The 23,713-nt window shown below is 32.0% G+C and overlaps 6 protein-coding genes and 1 non-coding gene across 8 annotated transcripts in view; 4 read left to right on the plus strand and 3 right to left on the minus strand.

The window, feature by feature from the left end:
• Nucleotides 1-818: 818 nt before the first annotated feature.
• LOC125074110 (histone H4-like) lies at nucleotides 819-1,268 on the minus strand. The gene has a single exon (XM_047685337.1). It carries the CDS (start codon nucleotides 1,234-1,236, stop codon nucleotides 925-927), a length of 312 nt encoding a protein of 103 aa, XP_047541293.1. The 5' UTR covers nucleotides 1,237-1,268; the 3' UTR covers nucleotides 819-924.
• A 1,866-nt stretch (nucleotides 1,269-3,134) lies between these two features.
• On the minus strand, nucleotides 3,135-3,662 carry LOC125074108 (late histone H2B.L4-like). Its single transcript, XM_047685335.1, has one exon. The coding sequence runs from the start codon at nucleotides 3,629-3,631 to the stop codon at nucleotides 3,239-3,241; it is 393 nt and encodes a 130-aa protein (XP_047541291.1). The 5' UTR covers nucleotides 3,632-3,662; the 3' UTR covers nucleotides 3,135-3,238.
• Nucleotides 3,663-4,663: 1,001 nt separating this feature from the next.
• Nucleotides 4,664-5,205, plus strand: LOC125074107 (histone H3-like). The gene has a single exon (XM_047685333.1). It carries the CDS (start codon nucleotides 4,687-4,689, stop codon nucleotides 5,095-5,097), a length of 411 nt encoding a protein of 136 aa, XP_047541289.1. The 5' UTR covers nucleotides 4,664-4,686; the 3' UTR covers nucleotides 5,098-5,205.
• A 2,110-nt stretch (nucleotides 5,206-7,315) lies between these two features.
• LOC125074109 (histone H2A, sperm-like) lies at nucleotides 7,316-7,916 on the minus strand. Its single transcript, XM_047685336.1, has one exon. It carries the CDS (start codon nucleotides 7,761-7,763, stop codon nucleotides 7,401-7,403), a length of 363 nt encoding a protein of 120 aa, XP_047541292.1. The 5' UTR covers nucleotides 7,764-7,916; the 3' UTR covers nucleotides 7,316-7,400.
• Nucleotides 7,917-12,752: 4,836 nt separating this feature from the next.
• Nucleotides 12,753-19,119, plus strand: LOC125074106. The gene is made up of 4 exons (XM_047685332.1): nucleotides 12,753-13,831; nucleotides 16,312-16,474; nucleotides 17,071-17,191; nucleotides 18,801-19,119. Exons 1-4 carry the CDS (start codon nucleotides 12,765-12,767, stop codon nucleotides 19,022-19,024), a joined length of 1,575 nt encoding a protein of 524 aa, XP_047541288.1. The 5' UTR covers nucleotides 12,753-12,764; the 3' UTR covers nucleotides 19,025-19,119.
• Nucleotides 15,894-15,966, plus strand: Trnam-cau. Its single transcript has one exon. It is a non-coding gene; the product is annotated as a tRNA-Met (tRNA).
• A 2,464-nt stretch (nucleotides 19,120-21,583) lies between the features above and the next one.
• Nucleotides 21,584-23,713, plus strand: part of LOC125074252 (steroidogenic acute regulatory protein-like) — a 29,241-nt gene continuing 27,111 nt past the window's right edge. Inside the window, exon 1 of one of the 2 annotated variants that reach the window (XM_047685534.1) lies at nucleotides 21,584-21,765. The gene's annotated coding sequence lies outside the window, so the exon portion shown is untranslated. The remainder of the gene's footprint in view (nucleotides 21,766-23,713) is intronic. The other variant, XM_047685533.1, reaches the window with a different exon arrangement.

The following is a 23,713-nucleotide window of genomic DNA, read 5'->3' on the forward strand; positions in this document are numbered from 1 at the left end:
ACGTCATAATAACCGGACGTCATACAAAGCGTTTCGTGAAAAAAAAAAATGTAGTATATATATACATATATATTTTGCACGTAATAAGTACATACGAAACATGTATGTATGTACTATTATTTTTCATATTTTAATGTAAGTAATCTGTAATTTTTGTCTGCTTTTGTTTTTTTTTTAATTTTTTTGTAATAACAGTCTCTAATACTATTGTGTATAGAAGACATAGCCATGGACAAATTATCATTTTCAATATTGCTATGAACAAATCTGCAGACGACCTTTGAGTGAAAATTACTCACTCAGATTAAAAACAATGAGCCAGGTGCTGAACGTCGCCGGGAACATTACCGAAGGTGTACAGAATCATGTCGGTCACTATAACCGGTCACAATTTATTAAAAATGCGAACTGTCACTATAAGGAAAGTCATTATATCCGACTTTTTTACAAAGAATTTTATATGAGAACCAAACTTCATGGTGTAAGTAAGTCACAATTAACGGTTGGTCAATATAGGCGGAGTCATTATAAGCGGATTCTACTGTAATTGTAAAAAAATACTATCGAAAGTGGTTTCTATAAAAAACTCAAGTTAGGAATGAAAGGAGAACGCTTAATTATTTATTTATAATATGTTCGAGAAACAATCAATGTATTTACTAAAAAAAACCATAACCAATAGAACAAAAACTTTCTTCCTTGACCTAACTGAACTTTGATTTCTTATAAAAATGCAAATTAATTCGCTACAATTGCCTTTACTTTAGCTTACTTATTTATAAAAAAAAATAGTGACGTCTCATCATGAAACAAAATACTGCGGCCCTTAAAAGGGCCTTGTTTGAAATCAATAAATAAAACAACCAAACAACATAACTTTATTAATATTTATATTTATAATCGATGTATTTCTAAAGTTTTAATTCACCCGCCAAAACCGTAAAGAGTTCGCCCTTGACGTTTCAGAGCGTAGACGACGTCCATCGCTGTCACGGTCTTTCTCTTCGCGTGTTCTGTGTACGTAACTGCGTCACGTATTACATTTTCTAGAAATATCTTCAAAACGCCACGAGTCTCTTCGTAAATGAGACCGGATATTCTTTTAACTCCACCTCGTCTGGCCAATCTTCTTATCGCAGGCTTCGTGATGCCTTGGATGTTATCTCTGAGCACTTTCCGGTGACGCTTCGCGCCTCCTTTTCCTAGACCTTTCCCGCCTTTACCGCGACCTGTCATTTTGATGGACAATTTTGAAATGGCGCGGTTTCGGTTTGCGCGTCGCTATTTATAGACGAGGAAGCTTTTTATTGTGACGGTAGTCTGGATTTATTTTTAATGCAGTTTTATTTGAATACCGTCCGTATTTTTCGTATATTTGTTTTTATTTTAGACTGATACGTGTTTAATTTAAATTAAGAATATTTTTAATTTATATATTTATTTATTTTATAAATGGAATGAAATTTCAATTCTGTAAATTAAATATTGCAGGCAATTATTACATATTATGTTTTTAAAGATTTAACACAATAGTTATATGATTTTTTGTCTTATTTTTTTCATGCAATAATACATAATTAAGAAAAATAGACCAGTTTTAAGAAAAATAGACAAGAACTATTGTGAATGTTATACAATATTAAGCTTTTCCTTATTAGTGAACGTTATTGATACAATACAAATTTTAATATACAACAGGATAAAAAGAAAATTAAAAACGTGCAAAGATCTAATTACTTATATATGTTTATAAAATATAAAAATACATATAATTATAAAAATTTAAAAAACAAACTCGACACAAATAAACTATTGATGTTATACTATTGTATTACATTATTAAATTAGTTATATACATATACGGAAATATTAATAATAAATAGAATTAAGACAAAACTATGAACATTTAATTGTATTTAGTATTTTGTCTAAGAGCTTGGATGAGTTTAATATTACAGTTTATTTAATTAAAAATAATGTGTTTGACGTTGACAATTAAGTCATACAATATTTTTATTTAAAGTATTTTATTATTTAGAGGAAATAATCATTCTAGCAAACGACTGTCGATTAAAATTATATAGCTTAGGGAAAGAGGAACGTAACTTTATTTTACTACACCGAATTTATTAATATATCTTGCATGATAAAATTAAAATAGACACTGCGAAAATATAGGTTATGTTTATTTGTTTGCAATGAAAAAAAAAACAGTTTCACATCACAACATTTTAGGAATATATCAATTTAGTAAAAACCAGTAAAAATCTCAGTGTCTTTGATTAATTTATAAACATAAATAAACTAATTTTACGTATATATGATAAAGATCTGAAAACTATACCTTCGATTTGTCTAAATTTTCTATCGATTGCCAATATTTTGACTAGCTGATTACGAATATGATTTCCAAAATAAACGCATAGTATTCAGTATATATTCCCTATTCAATGATTAATATCAAGAAACTTCACGACAAGCTCCGTTTCGACGAGACGCCCAACTCTCTTCAAAAATTTTACAAAGTATGAGAAAAAGTCGTGGGTTGTAACAAATAAAACTCATGTCGTTTCCGTAATTAGCTTATTACGGAATCGACATGATATATTTATTTATTTATTAACTCTTTAATGCACCCAAACTTAAAACTAAAAATTACAATTTTGTTACACAAAAGTTGCATGAGGTGCAAGAGACGGCCTTATCGCTCAACAGCGATCTCTTCCTGGCGACCTTTGGGCAGAGGATCATAATATTTACATATATGGAAAGGGCACAGTAATTTTAATTCAGTTTACCTATAGCATAAATACATAATATAATAGTACACAATACACAGATAACAATAAATATATACTAAAATAAATACATACGTAAATAAATTCATAAAATATATATAATAAAAATAGGAGATATAACAAAATAAAAAATTAACAACAACAACGACTGCTTAGTATTACTAATGCTTATTATAATTTTAAAGGTTAATCGTAAGTAATATATAATATATCGACCCTCAAATAGCTCATATCAAAATTCAGATAAATCTTAAATAATGTCATCTTGACTTATATATTCTATGTAAATATACTATAGCAAAATTAGACGTCACCTCATCGTAAACATGAGAAGAATTCGGTCCTCAAAAGGACCTTGTTAAATCATAAATAATTAAATAATCAAACAAAACAATTAATTTATTAATATTTTAAATGTCAAACAATCGTAACCGTTTCCATCAATGCGATTTCGAGTCCCTTTCCTGACTGTTGTGGTACATCGTGATCGCCTTCATCGCTTCAATGTCCGCGTGTTTCGCTAGTTCACCGGGTATTAATAATTTGATCGCCGATTGTATCTCCCGACTACCTAATGTCGTCTTTTTGCTGTGACTCGCTAACCTCCCAGCTTCAGAGGCGATTTTTTCTAACATATCATTGACAAAATTGTTCATAATCAACATGGAATGCCGCGATATACCGAAATTTTCTTTTATAACGCTTCGTAATAATTTAAATATATAAATCGAGAAGCTCTGGTAATTCTTCTTTTTCATCTTCTTTGTTTTTGCTATTGGCTTCTCAATGACTTCCTTCTTCTTCTTCGCGTGTAATGTTGCTTTAGGTACCATTTTTATAAATCACTTCTGTACTATTCGGTATTTCGCCTTATATTAGTCGATATCGTATTTGTACGAATCTTTTATGCATTCTGAGATGACAACAAATGGTATAGTTGTGTGATTAGTTAACATAATCAACCAATCAGAAGAGAGATTTAATATTTTTAAAAACATTATTCGACCGCAAAGCAATAATCATTGAGCAGCGAGAGTGAGTGAGACAGTATAATAATTAGAGGAAGAAGGTAGATACCTATGTAAAATCTCAGTTCATATGGTTGGTGGTGAATGTCATACTCATCTTTTGGCAATATGTATGAACGGTGCTAACAACTAACCATTAAGTGATAAAATGGGCCTTTTATTAAATAAAAAAAAATATTATTTATTTACAATTTCCTACTGCGCTACCAAGCTTGTTAACTAATATGTAATGTCTCCTGTGCCTGTAATTACACTGGCTCACGCACTCTTCAAACCTGAACGCAACAATACTGAGTACTGCTGTTTGGCGGTAGAATACATGTTGAGTGGATGGACCTACTCAGACGGGCTTGCACAAAGCCCTGTCACCAAATACATGTTTATTGGATATCCATTGAATACAAATAATATTACTAAAAGAACTTTAACGTGCAGTTTACTTATTAACATAAAAAGGTCTTTCATTTGCGATGTTTTCGAAAAAGTTTAATAAAAAATAGCCAATACATCATTGTATTAGTATTAAGAATCAGAAACAGTTTAAAAGTAAAGTAAGTAATAATAATTTAATTTACAGATAATAATTACTAGAATAAATTTACCGACTACAAGTATTTAAGCCTCAAAGTATAAAAATGAAAAAAAAAATTAAAAGACATTTGATATACTTATAATATATAACGAAATAATTATCGGTACCAAACAACGTCTTTCATAATTTTATTTAAGAAATAATTAAAAAAGAGGGTATATGTTTTATAATAAAAAATACAATTTGTGGTAGGGATGAGAAAAAACTATAAATAAGGCATCAAAACATTCCAATAGCATTACGACAAGGATTAAGCATAACCACCAAAATGGCGCGCACGAAACAAACCGCTCGAAAATCAACAGGCGGCAAAGCGCCTAGGAAACAACTAGCGACAAAAGCCGCTAGAAAAAGCGCTCCAGCGACTGGAGGTGTCAAGAAACCTCACAGATATCGTCCAGGAACCGTCGCTTTAAGAGAAATCAGAAGATACCAGAAGAGTACAGAATTACTTATAAGAAAGCTACCGTTCCAACGGTTAGTCAGAGAAATCGCTCAAGATTTTAAAACGGACTTGAGATTTCAGAGTTCAGCTGTTATGGCGCTTCAAGAAGCGAGTGAAGCGTATTTAGTTGGACTGTTTGAAGATACGAATTTGTGCGCTATTCACGCGAAGAGGGTTACGATAATGCCTAAAGATATTCAATTAGCGAGAAGAGTTCGCGGTGAGAGGGCGTAGTAACATTATTACAAAAATATATAATATGTTTATGTTTATAAAGATTTACTGAATAAAATACACCGAGAGTAACTAGTAACTAGACAAAGCCCTTTTCAGGGCTGCATATCGACGTTTCACGACGAGACATTTACAAAAAGAAAGTGTTCTCTTTTTAAATTCTAATGTGTTTTTTCTTTTTGTTTAAACTGTTAAGGTCATATGTCATACTGGTGTGAAGATTTAATAACCGATGGCAGCGCCACCTACCGGGTACAATATAAACCAACTCAAATACAAAGTCATCGATATCGGTCCAACTGTTTACATAAGCAGCCCGTAAATGTCCCACTGCTGGGATAAAGGCCTCCTCTCTCTTTGAGGAGAAGGTTTGGAGCATATTCCACCACGCTGCTCCAATGCGGGTTGGCGGAATACACATGTGGCAGAATACAATGTTCATGAAAAGATCGCTAGTTTTTTTTTGAACGCACGTCACGCCATTGTTTAATATTAGGACGTGACATTTGTGTTATATATAACCAACTAAGAAAACATAAACTAACAAAAAAATAATAATTAATAAGCTTATTCTTAAATTTAAGTTTCTAATTTATATTTGATTTTATTGTAATGTATTATTTTTTTTCACTTTTTACCGTAATTGTATATAAATGTTCTTGCTGTGGTCTCCTATAATTCAAGGACCGCACGACTTGTAAGCCTTTTATTGTTTAATAATAAGAATATTTATTTAGTCTGTTTCTTTTGTTGGAGACTTATAAATTAAATATAAAAATAAATAATATCTATATTAATATTATAAAGAGGTAAAATGTTTTTTTTTTTATCTACGGATTAGACTCCGGAACTAAAGAAAAAATCCAATTCTAAAAAAAAAAAACATTGATAGAAAACTACATTACCCCCGAGTGCTATAACATACACCCGTATAAAATAAATTTCAAGGTGCGAAGCCAGGGCGGTTCGCTAGTGTATTTATAATGTATATGTGGAGATGAAGAGATATTAAAAAATACTTCCTACCTGGTGACCTCTTGGTCCGGTGGCCTGATATAAGGCCACAGAAAACCTGGTTACAAATCCAACATGGACCTATTGGAAGTTATTGGGTTTTCAATAAATCTCAGTAGCAGACCGGAGTCTACAAATTGGAACGACTTAATTTGGTCGTTCCCATCGGATTATAAGTGTGAGCATTACCGTCTTTACCGTTAGGGTACAAGGGGCACATGCCCAGGGCCCCCATCCTGAGGGGCCCCGACAGAACCAACAAATCCTCTCACTACGTTGACTGCTATGTATATTTTCAAAATTGGCATATTTGTAAGAAGAATAAACATTGATCAATCAAAATTCTAGTGACAATATTATCGATATTAAAAGTCGAAAGCTATTATATAGACGTGCCATAAGATTGTACCACCAATCAGATTCCAAAGAATTTAGGAAAATGACCGCACGTTTATTTGATACTAAACTTAAGGCCTGGCTATAAGCAAACTATTTCTACGTCACAAAGCAACCAGTAGAAAAAAAAGTTGTATTCTAAAAGAAACCAATTCTAATATATAATATCTGTCTTTAAGAAGGTATCAGTCAAAAAACAATAGGTACGAATAGTTTAAACTACGATTGTTGACAATTACTCTTTACGACCTACCCGCACGAATATTCATATCGAATATACTAATAACATATCTATTACGGCTTCAGAATTAAATTAAATATGTAATCTCGACCGTACCGTTCAATCTACGTCGTGTCTTTTCCAACGCACGGGACATTGGCAAACAATCTCTGCCCTATAGGCACAAATAAGATCTATAAAATATATTATAATATGTGTAAGTGAACGAGCAAATGGGCCATAAGTGGTCACCATCGCCCATAGATCTGATCCTGTCAGAAATGCCATAACTTACAAAGGCAATGCGCCTCCAACCCTTGGTGCCGAGATGTTATGTCCCTTGTGCCTGTAATTACACTGACTCAACCTTTAAACAGAAACACAGATAATACTAGGTAGAATATCTGACAAGTCGGTGGTACCTACCTAGACAGGGGCAAAGCCGTACAACCAAAAAAAAAGTTCCGAAAAAGTTTTGTTAAATTAGGTTTTATATTTTACTTTTTTAATTAATGAATTCCAAACATGTTGAAATAGAAATTAAATTAAATTATCAACAATTTAACGTCAAGTGTTTGAAACACAAAAATGCAGCCCTTAAAAGGACTTTGTCATTCAGATCATTCGTTCGACCTACATCAAAATAAATACATAAATAATAATATCATATAATTTATTGTGATTGAGAACTCTTTACGGTTTTCTTCGGAAGTAATTGCGAATGAATAGCTGGCAACACACCGCCCTGCGATATGGTAACACCGGACAGCATCCTGTTCAGCTCTTCGTCATTTTTAATCGCGAAAAGTATATGGCGCGGGATGACACGAGACTTATTATTCTCCTTAGCAACTTCCGCTGCCAACTCCAGTATTTCTGCTGAGAGATATTCGAGGGCTGCTGCCAAATAAACTGGAGCTCCTCCCCCAATCCTCGGTGCGTAGTTCCCTTTCTTCAAGATCTTGTGAATCCTTCCAACTGGAAAATGGAGACCAGCACGTGATGATCTGGATTTGCTTTTCTTTTTAGACGACATAATCTATTTTACTTGAAGTTATTACAAGCGCGGTTTGACAATGACTGAGCTGAACGCGGCTTTTACGCGTGTTATATACGTTCTGGTGTGTGGCAACTGATTGGTTGTTGATCGTGATTCAGATGTGTTAATTCAACTTGTTTTGAGCGTGGTTTGGCAGTGACTGAGCTTTATACAGCCACTGCGTGTGTTATATAAGCATTGGTGGGTTGGCAACTGATAGGGTCTGGAGCGAGGTACACATTATTAATGGTTAATATTGCTGTCTAAGAATTAGATTATATTTATATTGATTAATTTGGAAACTAATACAAGTATCTTTACATAGTATAAAACAAAGTCGCTTTCTGTCCTTTGTATGCTTAAATCTTTAAAACTACGCAACGGATTTTGATGCGATTTTTTTTTAATAGATAGAGTGATTCAAGGGGAAGGTTTTTGTATATAATACATAGACAATATAGTTAAGTAACACTGATAATTTTAAAAGTTTCTAATGTGATGTCGTAAATTTATACATTTTTTGCGCTTACACTGTAAACACTGGCTGAACACTATGAGATAGATCAAAATAATGTACTACAGAATTGTACACCTCAAAAATGTCTACAAAAAAGTCTGTGATGGTATGTGTCTATCTGTAAGTGATAACCCACCATAACATTTTTTGTCATTTATTTTTTACCACAAATATTGGCTAATTTCCGAAGCGATTTTAACCTATACAGCATTAATCCTTATCCAATGAAATACCTTAAATACATTGCTGATTTAATATTGATCTATATGACCCTTTACAGCATATGATTTAAATGAATATTTTCGAAGATATTACAGATTTAAAAATTGCGGAACGTAGCGTTTGCTGTGGTACCGGCCGGCCGGGGCGGCGGGAGCGTGCTAAAGGCGCGTCGGAGACCGCGGTTCTCCCTGTAGCAATTTGAATTTAGCAGCGATCGGTCGCGGTTATTATCGGAGCTCTCTAGCGCGGGAAATAACAATCCATACTTCCATACTTAATATTATAAATGCGAAAGTAGCTCTGTCTGTCTGTCTCGCTTTCACGCCAAAACTACTGGATCGATTTAAATGAAATTTGGTACACAAATAGTCTAGAGCCTGAGAAAGGACATAGACACACTTTTTATTTGGAAAAAAATGCTCTAAAGGGTTGAAAAGGGGGATGAAAGGTTGTAAGTTGTTGAAAGTATTGTCGTGTTTAGAACTAGAAGCATAAAACTTATATTTTAGGCTGTACACTTATAAAATAACATATCATGACACCCTCTTAGGAGGGAATTTTGGATATTCTACCCCTAAATGGGTAAAATAGGGGTTGAACGTTCGAATGGTTTTTTTTAATTTAGTAACAATAAACTTTATTTTTGGGATACTGATTAAAAAGGAGTAGATACGTATTTAAGTGTTTCTAGATAATCTTCCATTAATAGGGTGAAATAAAGGTTGAAAGTTTTTATGGCAGTCGGCCATTTTTTAAGTAACAAACATGAAACTTTATTTTTAGGGATACTGATTAAAAATGAGTAAATACGTATTTAAGTGTTTTTTGATATATCTACCACTAATGGGATGAAATAAGGGTATAATGTTTTTTATGGAAGTCGTCATTTTTAAAGCTACAAATATGAAACTTTATTTTTGGGATACTGATTATAAATGATTATATACGTATTTAAGTGTTTCTAGATATTCTACTTCTAAGGGGTTTAATAGGGGTAGGACATTTTTTATATAGGTTAGTCTGGAAATCCGTCATTTTTTTTAGGTTAGAAGCATGAAACTTTATTTATGGGCTACTGATTAATTAAAATTTAAAAAATTATGGAAGTCTGTCATTTGTTAAATTAAAAACAAAAAACTGTTTTTTGGGATACTTATTAAAAATGAGTGGATACGTATTTAAGCGTTTCTTGATATTGTACGCCTAAAGGGAAAAAATAGGGGTTGACATTTCGTATACAGGTTAGTCTGGAAGTCCGTCATTTTTAAGTTAGAAGGTCGAAATTTTATTATTGGGCTACCGATTAAAAATCAGTTGATTCGCATTTAAGCGTTTCTGGCTATTCTACCCTAAGGACTGAAATACACACCAATGTGGTATACAAAGAAGTATTACATTAAAGTAACATTTTAAGTTAATTTGTAAAAATATATTATAATTATATTCATATTCTACGCGGGCAAAGCCGCGGGTAACATCTAGTCACAAATAATTTCTTTTATTTTTATTTCATCTTTTCTTTTTCTGTATTTTGTATTTTATCATTTTTTTTTTGTATTTCTCGTTATGTTCCAGGAGTTATCTATGTATTCGTACTTATTGTATATAGCGTGTACTTAGATTATAAACTTGTAATTTTGTATGTTTTGATAATATAATTTATTTGTTGATATATAATTTGTGAATTCTTTGTTTATTTATTAGTTTTAGTAATAGATTTATGTAATTTTATTAGTTATTACAGCACCACCCACTTCGTATTCTATGAGCTATCCTAGCCTACACCGTTGGCTGCCTGGAAGAGTTCGCTGTTTAGCGATAATGTCGCCAAAATTTTACGCGTCTTTTATTTAGGCTGTATCCGTGTTTTGTTTCTTTATTTTATCTTTGTGGTGTACAATAAAAAGTATAAAGTAAAGTATGTCCTTCGTAGTTGGCTGGTCCATAATATATGTAGGTCGACGTGTCAGACATCGGTCAGGACAATTAAATGAGACTAGATGGCCCAGTGGTTACGTGTGCATCTTAATCGATGATCACGGGTTCAAACCCAGACAAGCACAGCTGAATTATCATGTGCCTAATTCGTGTTTATAATTCATCTCGTGCTTGGCGGTGAAGGAAAACATCGTGAGGATACCCGCATGTGTCTAATTTTAACGAATTTATGCCACATGTGTATCCACCGTCTCGCATTCCACCAAACCTTCTCCTCAAAAGGAGAGGAGGCCTTAGCTCAGCAGTGGGAAATTTACAAGCTGTTAATGATGAAGAGGTGAAGAGTGACCGGTATCTATACAGACGGACGAATATAGTAAAGTCAATGTACTTCGTCGAAACCGCACGTAATAACTAGTTTGAATGTAAAAATGCGGGTCCTTTGGCAGTTCAAATGCAGACGTTGTCAACTTTTCCACAATTTTCCCAATTATTCCAATTTTAAATTAAAACTATTTTAACTTTAGAGTGTATGTATGTTGGTTTATATTTGTATACTAACTAACTGCGGCTTTACCTGCGCGAAATTTATAAAACAGAAAGTTCCCCCGTCTTACCCCCTTATTGGTGGAATTTCGTAAATTCTGTTCTTAGCGGATGTCTACTATACAGAAGATTATTACAACAAAAATTGTATCATTGAAAATATATCATAAATATTACTAATAATATGTTATGTTTATACATGTCGTGAGCATAATTTATAACTTAAAAAATATACTAAATAATACTACGTACGTAACTTACGCTAGAATATTAATTCAATGGAATGTATTGCATTGTAAAAGCACTTTGAAACCGAAAAGGTTGATGTTCCCTTGTCACAGCTGGCAGGCAGATGTTTGTAACGGTCGCTGGCACGTGTTACCGGTAGAAGTGAACTTCATATCTAATGCTTTAATAAAAAAAAATACGCGTAGGTTAGTACTTACGAAATTATTAAAAAAATGATATTGTTATTGTAATTAGTAGTTAAGTCGTTTAAATAATGTAATATTTTATTTATTGGCTGTTTGTACTAATGTCTTTAACTGTTAAATGTAATTTAAAAAATATATGAAATAAGTTTAGATAACGTATTGAAAAATACAAGGTTTTTCTTTTATTCGTGTAGGGTTGTTTAATAATTATTTTTATACAACATTAAGGATAGTTTTTTTTAAGGTTCAACAATTATTTATAGAAATATTTTTTTAATATTAATCTGATTATTATTTAGATAAAATATGAGTCTTAATGTTTAATGACTCGATCCTAACCCTGGCTAACCAATACAAGCATCACGCTAAATGTTAGCGGAATATAGTTACGTAAGCATTATTTGTCAATATTATTTAAAAAGTTGATATATTGATTTCCCGCGTTTTTGTTTAATTTAATGTCATTATTTAATTACTTTTTTTTAATGCTACCTTTTATTTGTTCCGAGTTAATTTTAATTCTTAATGAATTTGGTAAGTATGTTTGTTTGAGCAAAACCTCCCGGTTTAATTAAAAAAAAAAAGTGTTATATAGTCCATAATATTTATATAATAAGTATTTATATATATGTTATAGATTTAACTTCAGGAGCTTAAAGCTGTTAAAACCGCATCGAGCAGCTTTATATACCAAACTTTGAAATAATAACGGAACCATAATAAAAATTATTACAATAAACAGAGGATCCCTGAATTGTCACCCTACAAAAACGCTTCATCCGTTCAAAGCTCATTCAATAATTGCACAACACTTTAAAAAAAAAACACCTCATTCTTATCGTCACGCATATATGATATAAAATAGAAAATCAACTGAAATGGACATACGCCGTTATTCAATTCACAAATATTTCGTGTAATTTTAATTCAAATGATTTTGAGCATTATTTCTTAGAATACAGTGAACAAATTTAATCGTAGATTTAAATTTCGAATAGCGCGTGCTACACAGGGGTGCGCGCGCGCCATTTCCGACCCCAACTATTTTTCGAAAATGGAATACTTCAGTTGACCGTTGAACGTTGGAACGTTAACACGTTATTATTATTAATTGTAATAGTTTTAACTTTATCTGTGATTTGGTGTAAATTAATACATAACAGTGATATAGTTATACATACTAGTGTAGAAGTGCCATTAATATTTCACGTTACAGTTCGTAGTTTTAACACTAAACAGGTTCAAGATAATCAGTAGACCCTAACGGTTACGCTCAAAAGTCACCCTATAGGAACTATGGTCTAACAGAACTTGACCCTCGGGGAATCATTACGCTTAAACATGGAATCGCCTAAGATTGTGTACAAATATTACTCTAATCCCGCTTTCTGCTCACAGAGTGAAGTGATTTTCGCTAAAAAATCATGTTTAACAAAGGTCGTATCGCCGGATCGAAGGATGCCACCGCTTGGCGGGAATTCGCCGAGAAAAATCGAATGCAACAGGATCATGCGGACGGATATATCCGATAACCCTCTAAGAATTCCAAATAGACGAGACGAGCCACCGGAATTACCGCCAAAACCGCCCAAATACCAAAGACAATATCAGAGACAGACGTCGCTGATCGTCAAGCCGTCTCGCTCCATCGTACGATGTAGGACAAGAAGCGAAGATTTAGAAATGGCCCAGTTTAGACAGAGTAGACATGACAGAAGTGATAATATAGAAGAAAGAATGAGGCATAGGTATGAAGTAATCGACATGGACGATAGTGTTGACTATTCTCCGACGAAGAAGAGAATCGTCGAAGCCGAGGAATGTGACGTCGAAGAATACAACGTCGATGGTCCAGACGAAAACGAAATGAAGGAAATACCGACGGAAATCGTGAAGACTGTGAACGGTAAAACGCTTAGATATGCCATCGTTCCATCCGACGACGAAGAGAGGAGGAACGTAACGTTCTCAGCGACGTCACCGATTATGTCGAAGAGCAGTCTCATCGCGACGCAGAAGCTTCACGAACTGCTATCGACGCCAAGGAAGCTGAAAAGTTACGCTAGCCAACCATCGGTTAGGATAACGCCGAACAAATCAGACATGTCCAGATACCCTGGGACGCCTATGAAGATGATATCCAGTACACCGACACAGGTCACTCCATCGAAATCCTGTGCCAATTTGACTCTGACACGAGCTGCAACTTCACCGATATCGCCAAAGGCGCTACAGAAGCTGAATTATGGCTTACCAGATAGAGACAGTTTACCAGACAGAGACGTCTTCGTTACCAGTTTCAAGCGGGAACGTAGCTTTGATCTTGACAGAAGGGACGTAAGAAACAAGAGTGACAGAAGAATCGACACTCAGAAAAGGGATAAAAACACCGCGGTCATAATACCAAGGTAAGTAATTTATTGTCTTGTTTAATAACTATTTACACTAAATACTGATCTTAAAAGTCTTCCAGCATTGACAGTACTCTAACATGACCTTTCGTCAGAGTCGGATTTAAAGGTCTGGAGGAGTGGAGGCCCTAGAGCAACAGAGGCGTGGAGACCCTGATAAAATTATATTATTCATTTATTTGAATATTGTAATATGAATCAGTAAGCTATAAATTATTTACTATATTGGTAACTTTTAAAACAGTAATTAATAACATTTAATATAATTTGACTATGTTTTGATATTTGTTAACTCGTCGGAAGTAAATTTTGTCAATAATTGATTAACTCTTCGTATCAGTGTCTTTTAAAACAGTAATTAGTAATATTATTATAAATTAACTATATCTAAACATATATTATAATTAAATTTTTTAGTTAGTCGGACCCTCTCTTGTGGAGGCCCCAGGGCAGTTGCCCCGGTTGCCCTCTCCTAAATCTGGCCCTGTATGTATAATCCTCGTTTATGTTCTAAAATTTAATTACTATCTAAAATATATAATTATAATTCAAAGTGGTTAAACAGAGGTCGCTATGTTAGTGATACGATCCGAGGTCAGTTTTTTATACCCTACATTTAGGGTCAAATGTGACCTTGTTTTAATAGGAAAGGTACAATTATGATTACGTTGATATCGTGTAGGGACATGTCATAATCATTTTATAATATAACGACACGAATTTCTTATAGAGAAATGAAATTATTCAAATTCATTTGTAAAATAATAATTAAGGGGCTCCTTTGTGGTCCCCGGGCCTCCAGACCTATAAATCCGGTCCTGTCAACATTTATATATATTTATTTAATCTGTACTAATATTCTAAAGCTTGCTTGTTTATTCTGAGTTTGTTTATTTGAACGCGCTAATCTCAGGAACTACTGGTTCGATTTAAAAAAAAAACTTTCAGCGTTAAAAAGCACATTTATCGAGCATGGCTTTAAGGTAATATCATACTACGATAGGAGCGGAGTATCAATGAAAAATTTTGCAAAAACGGGGGAAAATTATTCCTTTAGAGAGCTTCCGTTTCGTAAACGGTAAAAGTTTCGCAATATCCATATTTAAATAAAAATCAGTTCATTTTGTTAAGAAGTTGTGGAATAAATATTAAAAGTATTATTTATATTTAAACATTAATAAAAATATAATTAAACAAAGTTTTGAATTGAATATAATTAAAATATGTTTTAAACTATACCTGTTACGATATGACGGATGATTTCGTGTCGATCTGTCATTGCGTCATACTTGATCGATACTTTTAGTAGTTTTAACGTGATGATGTAAAAAAAACATCAAATAGATTATAGCGTTCGATAATTCGCTTTCAAACTACGTGTTTACTTGGATATTCTTGAGTTCGAATTCTTCTTCCGAATAGGTATTTTATTAAAGTACTATTAGTGCTTTTCTATAGTAACAAATTCGAAACTCACCACTGAAAACGATTGAGAAATATTATAAAGAGAAATGCAACATTAACTTTAATAACAATATAATTTGTCGACATGTGGGATGTGGATACAGCAGTTATTGTGCCGATAGTCGTTTCAGCGAATGGCCTAATGGCCAAGAGCCTCGACCAACACCTTAAGAGGCTCTCGTTAGGCAGCTGGGTCAAGGGCCTGATGCAGAAGGCAGTAATCCTCGGCACGGCACGTATTGTGAGGAAGTTCCTCTCTCTGGAGCCCTGACCACCGGTGGCTTGGACCCTGTTCCCGCCACTTGTTGGCCTCTGTATTTTATATTTTTAAATATATTTTATAAATTTTTTATTTTATATTTAAAAATGTTATTATACATGAGTAAAAATAAATAAAACTAATAAATGTCATTTAAACGATATAATATCACGCATAAAAGTAAGGTTTTCAAAATTTTACATTATGTTTTCATTATTTCACAGAATAACATTGTCGGTCAGTTTGAGTGAAGTCGGTGCATTTTATGTATTTTATAGATAAAAAAATATCGTAAATGTTGTATACTATTACATAAATTCGCTTGTTTCGTCATCAGCCTCGGTAGCGCAGTAGGCAGCGCGTAAGTCTCATAATCTTAAGGTCGTGAGTTCGATCCTCACCCGGGGCATATCTTTTTGTGTTTTATTTTTGTTCAAAGTATATTTTATATACTGCATTTTCTATCTAAATAATATTTAAAAAAAATACGAATTTGTACTATTAAATTTATTTATTTACATTTGTACCACCCATAAGAAATGAACCAGCATGAAACTCGTTATGTTACAATTTTTTTTATAATATTCATTATTATTTATATCAAATAACATTATTTATATCAAATTTAAACAATTATTATTTGGATAATTTGATTTAATTTTTTAATTTCTATAACTATAGAATGAATGAATATTAACAAGCCTGGTGCCTACTTCTTAAAAAAAAAAACAATAATTGCAACTTTTCATTACAGGGTGGCGCCACAGTCGCCGTCAGTTTATTCAGAAGATACGTACAAATCATTTTCAAGTATAAAAAGCGCGACCGGACCAACTACGTCGCTCACCATTGCTGCTTTAATATTAACTTTATGCGGCGGACTAACATCAGGACTGAGTTTCTATATGATGTATAGTGTAAGTATCGTATAACTCAAACGCTAATCGAAGATCTAGTACAGCTTTATTGTAGTAACAGAGTTAATGTATGCTGAATACCGCCCGTAACTCATACTTGAACATCATAATAATTATTTTAAAGTTAATTACAGCTGTTTAAGCAACAAAATTTCTTACCGATGGTAGGTACCTAATACCTTCGATGACTCGACTTACTACCCTTGAAGAGTTATTACAGACTAAAGTAGCGCTTCGTTAGTGCAGAATATCGATTACGGTTGGTCGGACGGATTGTATCTAGCGCACTCTAATCCTAAAATTGTAATTTCATTACTTATACTTCGTCCATCAAAATTTATTGTACAGTACAGTCACAGACTACAAAACAAAAAGAGCTTTTGTTTGCTTAAAATCTGTCAGATTGATATTAAAAAATAAAAATCTACTTTAAATGAACGCGGTGAAATTATACTCCAAATTTTATGCAGTTACATGACAATAACAGGCTTATTATATCTGTATTTAATACAGGAAGATTAATTATGAACACATCAAAATGTAGTCATTCATCGATTCTGTCACTTTCAATATTTTTTTTTAATTTCTCATTACAGATGGGACGTCGTTATTACTTGGACTTTTGCGTGCTGTCTGGATTCACGTGCTTCTTGCTAGGCCTCCTCGGATTGAGATCTCGTCGACATCAACTATTGCCGAATAGAAATTACATATCAGGTAATGTTATACTATTTTATCTGATAAGATCTTTACAAGATCCTCTATTATATTCTATATATATATATACAGTGGAATCCGTTTATAATGTCATCATAACACGTCATAATAACCGAACGTAACACAAAGCGTTTTGTAAAAAAATATACTTTTATATAAATATGTAACTACTTATATATTTTGCACGTAATAAGGACATACGAAACATGTATGTATGTACTATATTTTTCATATTTTAATGTAAGTAATCTGTAATTTTTGACTGCTTTTGTTTTTTTTTTTTCATTTCTTTGTAATAACAGTCTCCAATACTATTGTGTATAGAAGACATAGTCATGGTCAAATTATCATTTTCAATATTGCTATGAACAAATCTACAGACGACCTTTGAGTGACAATTACTCACTCAGATTAAAAAACAATGAGCCAGGTGCGGAAATTCGCCGGAAACATTACCGAAGGTTTAAAGAATCATGTCGGTCACTATAACCGGACACAATTTATTAAAAATGGGTCAAAATAAGCGAATTGTCACTATAAAGGAAGTCATTATATCCGACTTTTTTACAAATAATTCTATATGAGAACCAAACTTCATCGTGTAATGACGTCATTATAAACGGTTGGTCAATATAGGCGGAGTCATAATAAACGGATTCTACTTTATATATATACGTCGGAGATCCACACGGATAGCTATCTAAACGATTATTATTGTCGTCCGATATGTTGATTTTACTAATTCAGTCAGTACGCATGTCTGGCGCTGGCGCTGTCCCGAGACCAAGAGACCAAGTGCCTCACTCAACAGAGGACACACACACACACTGACAGATACATGATTAAATCTTTATATTTCCATCAGTCGCCTGTGTAACAAAATACGTGCCCGTCTTATATTCTTTACAATTGACATCTCTCAACTGACAATCTTTAAAACGTCAATCACGTTGTGTGTTATTGTCATTCTAATAAATGAGGTCGTATACCCGTGTAAATTAATTATCTCTAACAATTAATTATCACTACTATTAGCTCTGCTTTATTATGCACTACAGACTAAATTAGAAATTGAAATTCAGTTTTTAAAACGACCCGTATATCATAGATACGAATAAATATATGAATATCACGCTTGTCAATCGTCTTGATTCAGAGCGTGTGAAACTGTGAAGCGCTGCTAATTGTGTTCTAAGAAATATTGTCAAACCAGTCAGATCGAACTAGATGGGTATCCGAAACATATGTGCGATTTTTGTAATTTCCGAGTTATAGTTTTTTGTCATATCTTTCAAGAATGTTCGATTTAATCGTTTCCTTAGACAGTAGTTAGTATGAAAAGCCTTGAGTATGTCAACAGAATGTCTATAATTTAGTGATCTTGTGTTTAATATATCGTCTTGCATAACTTTGCGAATTAAAACAAAAGATATTACGTTTGAGTCTCCATTCACAAATGCTTAAGTTTTTCCATGCGAGCGTTCAGGCAATTAACGGCACGGCAGGAAGTCTTTTGACAAAATGTTTTTTTTTAAATCGTTATCGAAATAATCTGTCACAAGTCTAATTATACAAGTTCATTTTTTTTAATTGATTTTCTTTTTTATAGGCTACATCGTTCTCTCGTCTTTTTCCCTGCTGAGCGCATTCGGTCTCCTCATCCTGCTGTCCATCCAACCGAAGCCCGGGACCGCGCTAAACGATATCACTTCAGGTGCCGTTTGCAGCGTCAGTGTAATATCTTTATGTCTGGCTACCGTAGGTATTTTGGTATCTTACTGCTGTGCGAGAGACCCACCGGACAACAGGGTCGGAACAGCTAGATGGTATTAGTTATGATTGGTGATAATAGATGGCGTTAGTTGTACTATAGTTATTTTTGTGTTTTTAGTTCAGTCCAGAAAAGACGTAGTATACTGTTTAAACATCTTTTTCGTTTATATTATATGACTGTAATATTAAAAGATTCGTAGTCGAAATCTTAGGTCAATGTACACAATTTGTAATTTATTGAATATTATTATATATAAAAATAGATATTCTATTTAAAAATAACAATACTTAGTATTGTTATTGACCACGATGGTACCATTACTAGCCCGACCACCTATACATGAAAAAAGGAAATGTTTTTATATGTGTGCATTTACATTAAAAACCGTTAAACTTTCGGTGTTCCAAGTGGATTCTGTCCGTTTAGTTCGAATCAGTTGGACTACTGTATTCATAAAAATGGAATTGTAAATATATTTATTTCGTGTTTTATCTTTATAGTTAAGAATAATTACATTTGAATTCACTGTTAATTACCTAAGTAATATTATTTATTCGTAAAAGTTTTACTAAGTAGATCTATAAAGCCAGTATGGCCCAAGTTTACAAGACATGAATCTTAAATGATGATTCTCAGTTCAAGTCCAGGCAAGTACAATTATTTTAGTATGCTTAATTTGTATTTGTAATATTTATCTCATACTTGCACGTGGCGGATGAAAATCGGCCACGTGCTTCAGTCCACAATGAACAGCTTAGTGAAGTAGGCTCCAAGTCTTCTCGAAAGGTTTTTTTCAGTCGTAGAACATTGAACGTCTGTTACTTTATTTTTACTCAGATGTATGTTAGTATCCTCACGAAAAATCACACAACTAACTCATGATAAATAAATATATATGTAACTACATGATAAAAAAAATATTATTAAATTTTTTACGTTTGAAATAAATTCATAACAATTTAAATAATAATTATATATAAAAAGTATTCAATAACTAATAATAGAATTTAGTGTACCTAATTTAAATTTATTTGTGTTTAGAAATGTAAAATGACTTTTTTGATATTTTTAATATTTTATATAATTGCAGTTAATTTTCAAATCATGTTGGTAAGATTTAGTTCTAGATTCTCTTCTACCAATAGAAATTATGTGAATCTGTTTGTAAAGTATATGTTAAACTTCGCGAAAACAGATGGCGTTAGGTTAGTCTCTAAATAAGGTTCTCTTGTGATATATTTTTAAATTCTTTTTAAACGTACATTTAAAATTCTGTACATTTAGAAAGACTTGGTTAAAAATTATAAATTATATTAATGTAAGATTTTTTTGAGGCTAAGTTTATTTCTATCTCGCGAATACTATTATAATAATTTATATTTGTAGATGATTAATTTCATCGGTATTTCCGGCATGTTTATATTTATTTAATATTATGTAAATAAAGATTGTTCTCTCATCAAAATAAATGTTTTTTAAACATGAATTATATTTTAATATATAAATATAAATGTAATAGATGCGAATAATTAATTTAAATTTAGTACTCTATAAAGGTTTTTTAATAAAAGTGGCAAAAAATGTACGCAAATAGACGTAAAATAGTTTTTTTAGGAATATGTATAATTTATATTTTATTACTTTAATAACTTTTAAAAGATAAGTACCTATATTTGCTTGACTAGCAAAGAAAATAAAAACAGCTGATATTATTAATGTTGGTATGCTTTTATTTATAAATTTAATTGTATAATGTAGCCTATTTTTAAACTGTGTACATAATCAAATTTACTGTATATAATTTATGACTATTCTAACGCATGAGACCAAAAAGTTTTTAAGTTATTCCTTTAATTAAACTACACATTATACTAATTGTAATATGAAAGGAGTTGTGAAAAAATATTAGTTTAAGTCTTTAAAATGTAAAATAAATTATATTAGCAGTTCTAAGATTAAGAGATAAAAAATAGTATGTAAGCGTCTTCACCCGAAGGATCAAACGAAATCTGTAATTTAAAGATTTCATAAATTACCAGAATGGCGCTACTTTAGCTGGAGTTATTTTCTGAAATTAACATTTATGCTAATTAAATATCATTTAGATAAATAGTCTAATTTAATAATGAATTATATTTAATGTAATGCAAGAGATAAGTTTGGTCCTTTTTTGTGGTACAAAATAATAAAGATTTTAATAATAAGCTCGTAATAAATTCGAAAAGTTTAGTCATTATTTTATATGTATAGTGGACATGTTGTTGAACTAATAAATTCTATCTTGTAATAATCCTATATTGTTTTATTTAATATGATATAATAAAATCTCATTTAAATACTTTTTATAATGAATTTATACTTATTGGATTCTAATTTGATTTATTAAATAAGCACAAAAAAAAGTTTTTAAGCCACAGTAGTTATACTGTGGTACCAATAAAAAATATTCGTACTTACCGCAAAACTTTTACCCCATAGATATTCGTATTTTGTGTAGCAATCAAATATTTTTTTGCCAATAAACTCTGTAAGCATGGAATTACCTCTAGCTGGCAACACCAATGCAATCACCAAATTGTCAATATGTCAATGTCATTTAGCTATAAGTATTTCAAGTACAATCATTGTTTTTAGATTATTTAATAACAATCGGGAAGTAATTCATTTCATAACAATTCTCAGTAACACGAAAAGTGTAAACAGATGTTATTAAAAACAACTTAACCCACCGAGACGCATTTTATTTAGATAAACATGCATTTCTACACTATTTAGGCATTAAATAGACGACAACAAGTAAGTGAGCCTTTGTTCCTAATTCAAATGCTATAAATTAATTTGAATATGGCCTTTGCTCTTAGCTTATTAAAAAAAAAAAGTTTACAAACTTTATGACATTTCGTAATTTAGAATAGTGTATTTAAATAATACTATTATTTGTTGTGATTGACTATGGGTTTACCATGAAACTTTTTTGAATAGGTTAATTATTTTCATTTAATATGTTTTACGATGACCCTGGGCTGCTGAGGTAGCCTTGACTTTTGTGGTCTTAGGTCGTTAATAATATTAAAAATAACAGTATTATTTATTTTGAGCTTGTACTTTTTTTTAACATTTTACTAATCATTATACATAATTAGATCACAATAATTTTCCCTCATATGTTGTATCATTATTCAAATATATCAAATGTATCATGACAAATCAAATATGATTACCCTTAATATTATTATAAATACCCTTGATAATAAGTGGTCACCACCATCCAGAGACATGCTCTATAGGCCAAATTAACCATCCCTTACATCAACAATACATCCCAGAATTCCCTTATGGCTTTAGTTACACTAAACTCATCCTACAAACCAGAAGACAAGAATACTAAGTATCGCTGTCAGTAGAATATGTCATAAGAGGGTGGACGAACTTGCACAAAGCTCTCCAAGTATATGTTTATGTACTATTTCTTACTAACATTTTAACCAATGGGGGTGATGGGATTGTGACATAATTGAAACACCTATAAAAGAATGTTGATTTTTACAAGGTATAATAATGGTATCTCATTGTAGACAGCATGTTGAATTTGTACTGTTAATACATTTTTTGAGTCATTTTTTATGGGCAAAGTTATTTATTATGTGTAGGGTAGACCAATTTACATAATATATATATTTTTAATTAAGTAAAGGTAGGGTCGAAAAATGTGAACAAAATATTGGATGTGAACATGTTGGCTCTTTAGAAACAGTCTCAAGGTTAATTTTGATTGCTACATTTCTTGAGCAACATTAGAGGTAAAAAACTCAAATAGTTTTTCCTTGTGAGATGTCTATGTCAATTTTTTTTTTTTATAAAATGCAAATAAGACCAAGGAGCAAATTTTAAATTTCAAATAAAATATTAATACAATCTGTGTTAATTTGTTCTCTAAGTTTACAATTTTACTGGCCTTGATTGTGTTAGTGTAGATAAAACATGTTTTTGTGCCGTCTACTGTTTAAATAGGTTAATATTACAACTACATATAATATTGTACATAGTATAATCTACATATAATAACGCACATAGTATACATATTGGGATTTTAAAATACGATATTATCAGTCCGCCAGTCATTTATGCCTTATTGGTTTAATTTATAAAACTAAGTACCCCGAGTTTGTTTTCAGTCACCAGGTATTTTATGACCATAACAAATAGATGTTTGCTTTTCTAGGAAGTTATTTATGACCCCGGCATGCCATCTAAGATAAGCATTTATTCATTGTTCAATTGGTAAACATGAATTGTATATTTTTCTGGGGTGGGTCGCACGCAAAACGGTGCGTTTATTCGACAAGATCTTTACATATTTCGAAACCTATCATAGGTTTTGTTTTGATTTCATTGTAAACTGACGACGTCTGTTCGCACGTTTTTCATTTATTTTTATTTTTAATACAGCCTTTGCACCACTCTCTATACGGCCCGTAACTTTTCTCCACTCTCTAAAATTAATCGTAAATAAATAGTAAATCGTAACAATTTCGTAAATTGCAATCAAGAATTCATATTCAATATATGTATTTAATTAGTTTGACAAAAAAAAAGACCCGCTGAGTTTCTTTCGCCGGTTCTTCTCAGGTGAGGGTGTTTCCTTTTCAGAACCGGGTGGTAATGTTTAATTTGACTATCAATAAGTAAGTGTAATGCTTCTATATTGAATAAAGGATTTTTTGATTTTGAATTTTTGAGCTTGAGAA

This window comes from Vanessa atalanta, chromosome 27, assembly GCF_905147765.1.
Source record: "Vanessa atalanta chromosome 27, ilVanAtal1.2, whole genome shotgun sequence".
NCBI classification, from domain to species: Eukaryota; Metazoa; Arthropoda; class Insecta; order Lepidoptera; family Nymphalidae; genus Vanessa; species Vanessa atalanta.

Bases quoted from the DNA above. Each gene is read 5' to 3' on its own strand.
- LOC125074109 (XM_047685336.1), bottom strand. From the start codon at position 7,763: ATGTCGTCTAAAAAGAAAAGCAAATCCAGATCATCACGTGCTGGTCTC.
- LOC125074108 (XM_047685335.1), bottom strand. From the start codon at position 3,631: ATGGTACCTAAAGCAACATTACACGCGAAGAAGAAGAAGGAAGTCATT.
- LOC125074110 (XM_047685337.1), bottom strand. From the start codon at position 1,236: ATGACAGGTCGCGGTAAAGGCGGGAAAGGTCTAGGAAAAGGAGGCGCG.
- LOC125074107 (XM_047685333.1), top strand. From the start codon at position 4,687: ATGGCGCGCACGAAACAAACCGCTCGAAAATCAACAGGCGGCAAAGCG.
- LOC125074106 (XM_047685332.1), top strand. From the start codon at position 12,765: ATGGAATCGCCTAAGATTGTGTACAAATATTACTCTAATCCCGCTTTC. The intron at 13,832-16,311 runs GTAAGTAATTTA...TTTTCATTACAG, and splicing joins ACCGCGGTCATAATACCAAG to GGTGGCGCCACAGTCGCCGT. The intron at 16,475-17,070 runs GTAAGTATCGTA...TTCTCATTACAG, and splicing joins GTTTCTATATGATGTATAGT to ATGGGACGTCGTTATTACTT.